At 53.2% G+C, this 7,703-nt stretch overlaps 1 protein-coding gene across 1 annotated transcript; it reads right to left on the bottom strand.

Moving 5' to 3' along the window:
* Positions 1–2,757: 2,757 nt before the first annotated feature.
* LOC142066798 (endothelin-2-like) lies at positions 2,758–7,371 on the bottom strand. Its single transcript, XM_075114766.1, has 5 exons — positions 7,155–7,371; positions 6,614–6,758; positions 5,330–5,449; positions 4,436–4,540; positions 2,758–3,486 (listed from the first exon to the last, which is right to left on the bottom strand). The coding sequence occupies exons 1-5, from the start codon at positions 7,216–7,218 to the stop codon at positions 3,375–3,377; spliced, it is 546 nt and encodes a 181-aa protein (XP_074970867.1). The 5' UTR covers positions 7,219–7,371; the 3' UTR covers positions 2,758–3,374.
* Between the last annotated feature and the right edge of the window lie 332 nt (positions 7,372–7,703).

Genomic DNA, 7,703 nt, shown 5'->3' on the forward strand with positions numbered 1-7,703 from the left:
TACCGTAGCAGGGCTGGAGAGCATTTCTTATGGTCACACCCCCAAGAGCAGCAAGCGTGATGCTCCGCTTGTGCTAGGGCTCTCACAGCTGGCTGGGCCGCGAGCTGCCCGAGCAAGGGTGCTTTGCTCTCTGAGACCAAGGGCTGACTAAGGCCATAGTTCTTCTGTGAGTTAAGAAAGACAAACAAAAGGCTGGGCCCAAGGCTGGCTCTACAGACATTCCAGATGACGTGGAAATCTTTCCTGGGAAATGAATGAATTTCCAGGAGCCCTCAGCTTCCTCATTCACACCACCTGAAGTCAGTCCAAGCAGGACACCATGGAAATAACCCCTACCAAGCAAAATTTTCAGGCCTATTCCAGAACAAGGTTGGGCAGAGAGGGAAGAATTGCACCTGAGATATTATACATAGGAAACGTGTGGTATTTCAGGGTACCTTTTTCCTTTTACCTATAATTCAAAGTCATTTTTATTATGTACCTTTATCATTAAAGTCATTAAGACTATGACTTACTGTCATGGAAATATCTGAAGGAATCTGATTCACACACACTTACATGGTGGAGGCTTGGCCATGGGTGATACAGCTCAGCCAAGAAAGCTCGGCAACAGGAGAGGATGGGGCTGTAGCGCTTTGAACTGCTGTTCCCAGCAAGCCATGGAGGCCAACGAAGAAGCGCGATGGTTTCTGGGTATGCAGCAAGCACAGTGCTAGCTAGCACGTAAATGTTTCTTTTTTACTCCCTTCTCACAGCTGCACTGTGAAGTGCCCTGAGGTACCTACACCAGAATAATCTATGGTGTGGTCTTCATGCAAAGATGGCCATCACATAGATGATGACTTTTCATCTGCACTTAAAAAGAAAAATTAAATACAATCAGCAAAGCTCAGATCTAAAAGTTAGCGGGTGCAGCAGAGGGTGCGCGGCTGCTCTGTCCCCGCGCTGCTGACACCCAGAATCACAGAGCTGCTGAGAGGAGTTGCGGCAAAGGACTAAACCACGGTAGAACATTAACAGGATCCCTTGGCACAAGGATTCAAGCTGGTCTCAACATCCACAGCCCTTAGTACAGCAGGTTGGGGATTATTTCACATCTATGTTCCCATAGATGTGTAAAAAGGAACAAGGTATTTATTTTAATTCAAGGAATGCTTAAGTCAGCAAGATGCATTCACTTTGAACTGAAATTTACTCAGGACTGTTCACAAGGCTACGCAGCCTCCCCATGCCCATTCAGCTTTGCTGTCCCACTCACTTGCACAGTGCTTTTGTCCATCTGGGTTCCTCTCACTTCACCCACCACCACCCAGCCATCAAATAAGGAAGAAAAATGGTATTGACTTCTGTCATTATTTATTACAAATTAAATTTTGCAAATTACTATCAAAAATGAATAGATTTAAATAAATATACAGATTTCAGAATGCTACATGTGGCATGTGTGCAATAAGTCACTTAAAGATGAGACATTATACACACAAGGAGATATACATAGGTCTTTACAGCAGTAGTTTTATTTTAAATTACTAGGCTCACATTAAACCATGTGCAAAGTTTCCTCTGGAACAAACCCTTTCAGGATTTTTTTTGTTTGTTTAGAATGAGTCAAACCTTCAGAAGGTCAAATATTAAAAAATGTTCCTCTGCAGCTTTGGGGACCAAATGATTAGTTTGTTTCATTTACAATACAATCAACTGGTCTCATTTTTCCCTGCTCTAGGGCATAAAGCAAAAATCAAGGAAGTATTTTGTATGTCCAATGGGACTACACTTGCAACAGCCACAGATTTTGGTCCACCACCAACTTCCTGCAGCCTTTTTAAATGCTCATGTGCAATACTGGATTGGGCAGCAAGGGGGACCCAACAGTGGCTCCAAGGAGAGCAGTTACTTATCTGCACGACCAGATGACAGCTGCAGCCACAATTCATACTGGAAGTTAATCTGTCCAGGCAAATAAAAGTGCATTTGCAATACAGCTCCAGAGCCTTGAGATTGTGTTTGCCTACAAGATTGGTTTCTAGGTCCTGGGCTCAGTATTTTTTCCATATTATTCCTTGCCTCCTCTGGACCAGCAGCACTGTGCTGCTCCAGGCCTGGGGAAGCAGCTGTGATTCTGGCATGAGTTTAAATCCAAGCCTTTCTTCTACAGCTGTGCAGAGAGTGCTGTGCCCCCTTCTCAGTGACCCTTTTCTCCACATCAGTCCCACCCGGCTGCCCTTCGCCTAATGCATTCTCAGTTCAGGTTAGACTTCTCATAGGGACATGCTAGCCTTATACTGATCATTTATTATATAAAAGTCTGACTCTGAGACCTGATCTAAGCGAAGCAGCAAGCAAGCCTTTGCGTGCTATTTTCCCACCACCCATCTTCTCTGCCCCTAGCCTTTCCTTTCAGGGAGAGCCGAAAGGAAGCTGGGATATTAGGTTAAGAGCTGGAAGTACTCTACCCCACTAAGGGTATGTCCAAGGAGATGAGACAGATTCACAGCACTGAACTCATCCAGACTAGCAGCTCAGCTCTGCCGTGGACCCAGCAGGGCTCCCTCCCCCAGGCTACGCGGGGCTCCTGCAGAATTCCAGCTCCACTTCAGCCTCCCCATCCCTGCTGCCGTGCCTGATGGCAGGGGTCATGCTTGGATTTGATGCAAGCTCCAGTGTAAGCAAAGTATCCTCCACCTAGACAAGAGCCACTTAAGGATGGCCCTTCAGGGAGTTTCTCAGCCAAAGAATGCCACTGACTACTCAGTTGGCTTTCAGGCTTCTAGACGATATATATTCTTTTAATAAGTAATTGGGAGCTGTTTTACCATGGGAGTCTCATTCATACGCACATCGCACTGTCTGACGAGTAAGAGAAAAAAAGTGCAAAGGTGTGCTCAGGCAGGTCACGCTGGAGGCGGTTTATCCCCGCCAAACCACCTCTGAATGGGGCCAAGCTGGAGCCACGCTCAAACACGGCTCAAAGGCAGAGCAGTCCATGCCAGTGACACAGGCTCAGCGCTGCCAGGTCCAGAACCGCGCAGAGCTGTCCGGCTTGTAAGGGATTCAACCGCCCAGCTCAGGCTGGCCCTCTGCCTAGGACACCGGTGCAGAGTTCGGCTAGTGCTCTGCCAGCAGGGCCCTCGCCTGATCCTAGAAGGCACAGTTCAGCTCCACGACACGTCTATGACTGTAGAGAGGGACAGTTTTCCCTTTACAGCAGTCTCTGGAGTGCATGCAGTTCTGGTTCACGCAACAGGAGCGCGGAGACTTCCACTTCTTCCCCCTTCCACTCATGGCCTTTCCTTCAGCTCTAACTACCGACAGCGGAGTCAGTGGCACCCACAGAGCTCCAGATTCTTCTGGTGAACTTGGTATGCACCTGCTTCTTATCTCTTCTTCTTCCAGATGTTTTTCTTCCAAGGCAAAACCGCTGGCTGAGCGTTCCTCTGAGAACGGTGCTGCTGCTTGCTGAGCCGCAGACTGGAGATGGCAAGAACCCTGCAAACAGAAGAGACACTACGGTCATTCTCCAGTGCATTTTCCCACTACCCAATAACAGCCCGTATTATAAAATATTTATCTCTTCCTCACCAAGGTTTTTTGGGGGCAGAAGGCGAGGGAAGGAAGAGGGACAATTTCTAGCTGCAGCTGTATTAAGCCACAGTGGAAATGCGTCTAGCCCAATATCCCCTTCCACCAGTGGCAGAGGCTTCAAGGAGTCCTGCAGCAGGGCATGACTCAAGTGATGCTTCCCCAGATCTGCCTTTCAGAAATTGTTCCCATTGCATCTGATTTAACAGCCACCAGTGGACCAATCCTCCTTCAATTTTCCAACTCCTGTTAACTCATTTACATTCCTGGAGTCTGCGGTTTCTTCCAGCAGTGAGTTCCACAACTCACAGAATCACAGACTGGTGGGGGTCAGAAAGGCCCTCTGGAGCTCATCCCTGTCCCACCCCCTGCGTGAGCAGGCACCCCCAGAGCAGGGGCACAGGGCCGCGTCCAGGTGGGGTGTGAATGTCTCCAGGGAAGGGACCCCACAGCCTCTCTGGGCAGCCTGTGCCCCTGCTCTGGCACCCGCACAGCTCACCGATCTGGTGTGAGAAAAAGCTATTTCCTTCAATCCAAAGCTGCTGCCCAATCAATCATCTTCCTACCGATGCCATCCCTCCCCCGCTTCTTGTACATTTGCCTGTCCCATACCAGAGGAACTTCTCACTCCAATCAAGAATTAAGTTTTATGTAATATTCCTCTAGTTTTAGAAGGACACAAGCAACCCTGGTTCCCTCAGCTGTTAGCCTTCTAGAGAAACCAGAAATAGTGAAGTCTACCCATTTAAAGGGAGACAAGAAGTAGTCAGGTCAAATCCAAGTGGCAACTGCAGCCTGGGGTCACAATTGCAGATTTCAAAGTGCTTATGAGGGAAGGTTCAAGCAGCATGCTCACCTGAGAGCTCTCAGCAGGCCGTGATGGGAAGGCTTCGCACCACCGCTCTGCGGAGACTTCTTTGATGCTCCAGAGCTCACTGGGAGCTTCAGACTCTGGAGGTACCTAATGAGCAAGAGGAGATGCATGAAGCACTCGTATCCAGCCATGCTGTGGTGAGTACCAGGGGGAGCGTTGCTCTAACATCACCAGTGACAGACTAAGACAGTTCAATGCATGTTTTTGAAGGGTTAATTGCAGTTATTTGAGAGCTATTTATAGCTCACTTTTACTTCTCTCCTCTTATACCCTTGCTTTATTCACAGTCCTAGTCAATCACTGGGGATTTTAACTATTGCCTTGATAAGAAATTAATGACGGCTCTCTACACTGACTTTGCTCCCCACAGCGTAAGCTCTCCTATACCGCTGGCTGAAGCGAGGCGACCGAGAGCCCACATGCGCTATGAAGAGCCGGGTACAGAAGCTCTCTGACTTCCAAGTCCCAGCTCTCAGCAGCCCTGCTGTCCTGCAGCCTCTCCCTCCTGAGCCGTGCAGGAGACGCTGGTGTCCCAAAGCTTCCCACCCTCTGCTTGTCCCTCTCCCAGCGTGCTGCCAGCTCCTCCCTTCCCACCAGCACTGCCTCAGCCTCTGGGCAGCAGGAGGGATGGAGGTAACATCGCTTCATGTGAGCAAATAAAGACAGTATTGTACAACAAAGACACCCTGGTGACACTTTGCCAGGGCCTCTTGGGAGGCGTATGAAAGCCACTAGGCAAGTTCCAGCTGTTTGCAGAGAGCTGCACAGTAATCCCCAGGGAAGCTGTAGTGTTACTCCAGCTCCTAAGCTTCGTCTGCCTGCTTGCACCCTCGCCGAGCAGCCCCCAGAGACATCCCCAAGACCCCCTTGACTTACCCAGACTTCGCCTGGCAGAAGGTGGCACAGATGTTGTCCCTCGAGTGCGAGCACTCGCACCTGCTGAGCGATCTCTTGCGCCGCCTTGGCGGGCTTCCCAAGCCATAGGGAGCAGTGTGTCTGTTAAAAACAAAGGAAATCAGCTATGCAACTAACTTTTTATTAGCCAATAAGTTTATAACACAATCCTGGGAGGCAGCCAAGCCAGTGCTAGGATAATAAAAGACTCATCTATAGACATAAGGTGAAAAGGTCACTGATATGTCTAAGCCTTTAAACTCCAGCTCCTCTCCCACCTACTCTTTTCCCCACCCTTACCCCTCCCAGGGAGATTGCGGTGCCAGTACGTGCTGGGTTGCAAGTGGAATTTTCTCTCCTTGCAGCGGCCCAGGTGCCTGTGCAAGGGTTGCCGCATGGGCTGGGCGAGCTGGCGGTTCACCTGGGTGGCACAGCAAACGCGGCTGCCCCAGTCCACCAGCCCCACCAGCAGCGAGCAGCCCTGTTTCTCAAGCACAAAGATGCCAGGGCTTTCCCTTTCCCCCCCACCCCCACCCCCCGTGGGTTTTAACGCAGAGGACAGAGCACAAATCAAGATGTCTTGGGGCCATAACAGGTTCTCCTGATCACAGCATGCTTTCAGAGCTGTTAGCACATTCCCGCTCCATCTTTGATCGCAATCTACTCTCCCAGAGGGTTTAGGATTGGCAACGACTGCAACTATTCTCTGAGCAAGCAGTGAGTTGTAATTGCACGTTAGCGAGCATGATTATAACCACACCTGAGTACATGTGTTTTGCTACAGTCTGCTGGCCATTGGTCTGAAACTGCTCGGAAAGCTGCTGTAGCATTCTTGAGGGCAGGACTTGGCAGCCACCGGAGTCTAGTGCCAGCCTCCCCCGTCTCATTAGCAGCACTGGCAGTCAGGGTTACAGCTCGCAAGCAAGTAGAGTAACTTTCTGACTCGCAGCTATAACATCTCGGTGTTGCTTTTGGCTCGCAGAGGTACAAACCTCAGAAAAAGATGAGCCCATGAGGAGGCAGCGCCCTGTGCTTTTCCCCCCATCCCCTGTGGGTTATACTGAAACCCCTGAGCAGAGGCACAGCTTGTCCCTTTCTAGATGTTGGAAAGGGCTTTCCGGAGCAGGTGCTCCAGGAGCCTCACAGCACTGGGACCCCTCCTCACCTGCCTCTGACCTAACCCCATCCTCGATCGGAAAGTACAGTCACGGACTCATCAACAGAGCCACACACACACACCCCCAAGAAAGCCCCGTTCATGCGTACCCAGGCGTGTTGACCCAGATGATATCCAGGTGACAGAAGTAAATGCACTCCTTATCCAGCCAGCTGTTGCAGGAACAGCGCTTGGTCCTCGGGTGCGCAGCGCCGGCCGCAGCCAGGTGGGACTCGAGCGGAGGATGGCCCGTACCTGCAGCAGGAGGAGGAAGGGATGAGGTGCCGGCTGGGTGCAGCGCCCTGGAGCGCCCGGCCGTATGTCACCTCCGCGGTTACACCTCTGGGAAGGGTCACGGCGATTCCAATACGCAGGCGCTTTTGCGGGAGGTGCAGCATTGCCGGTGAGGCTGCGGGCTCACGAAGGATTTGCAGAACCCTCGCAGCTGCAGAGGCTACCCCCAGTGCGAGGGCCCAGCAAGCCCACCGTGCAATGCCCCCCACCCTGCGGCCAGCCTCCGGGCAGACCCGGAGCACCCTCCGGCACCCCACGCAGCCCCACTCCCCCAGCCGAAGGGGGTGCAGACGGGTCCCCCTCCCACCACAGCAGGCACCCCGGGGGCACCGAGCCCCCCTCGAGCCCGGGGCTCACCATCTTCCAGCAGGGCGCAGAGGGCGAGGGCCAGCAGCACGGCGCCGGCGGGGGGGCTGGCCATGGCGGCGGGTCTCCCACGCGTGGGGCTGGAGGGAGCTGGAGGTCTGGGGTTTGTTTTTTTTTTTTTTTTCCCCCCCCCTCGTGTTTCCCCTCCCGCCCCCCGCCTCTCCCGCTGCTTCTCCGGGCGCTGCTTTAGCCGGAGCCGCCGCGATGCGTCTGGAGCCGCCGGGCTCCTGGCAGGTGCTTTATAGCCCCGCCGCGCCGCGTCACGGCCCCGCCCCGCCGCGTGGAGCGGCCGCGAGGGAAACAAGCGGGGCGCGGGCACGCGTGCGGGGGGGGGGGGCGGCGCTGCTCTGCGGGACGGCCCCCGCGGCCGGACCCCCGCGCCACCCCCCCACGCGCCCACCCGCAGCTCCGCCGGGTGCGCGAAACACGCGTGGGCCCCCTCCCTCCCAGCGCTGCAGAGGGGCAGGGGGGCGCGGAGTGGGGTGGGGACGGCGTGGGGAGAAAGTTGTCGGGAGGGGGCGGAGAGTGGATGCGGGGGGG

Source organism: Phalacrocorax aristotelis, chromosome 20 (genome assembly GCF_949628215.1).
Source record: "Phalacrocorax aristotelis chromosome 20, bGulAri2.1, whole genome shotgun sequence".
Taxonomy (NCBI): Eukaryota; Metazoa; Chordata; class Aves; order Suliformes; family Phalacrocoracidae; genus Phalacrocorax; species Phalacrocorax aristotelis.

What these genes read in the sequence shown, in the direction of transcription:
- LOC142066798 (XM_075114766.1), bottom strand. Translation starts at nt 7,218, where the DNA reads ATGGCCAGCCCCCCCGCCGGCGCCGTGCTGCTGGCCCTCGCCCTCTGC. An exon ending in CTGCGCCCTGCTGGAAGATG is followed by an intron (nt 6,759 to 7,154) that starts GTGAGCCCCGGG and finishes CTCCTGCTGCAG; the next exon opens with GTACGGGCCATCCTCCGCTC. An exon ending in ATCTGGGTCAACACGCCTGG is followed by an intron (nt 5,450 to 6,613) that starts GTACGCATGAAC and finishes TGTTTTTAACAG; the next exon opens with ACACACTGCTCCCTATGGCT.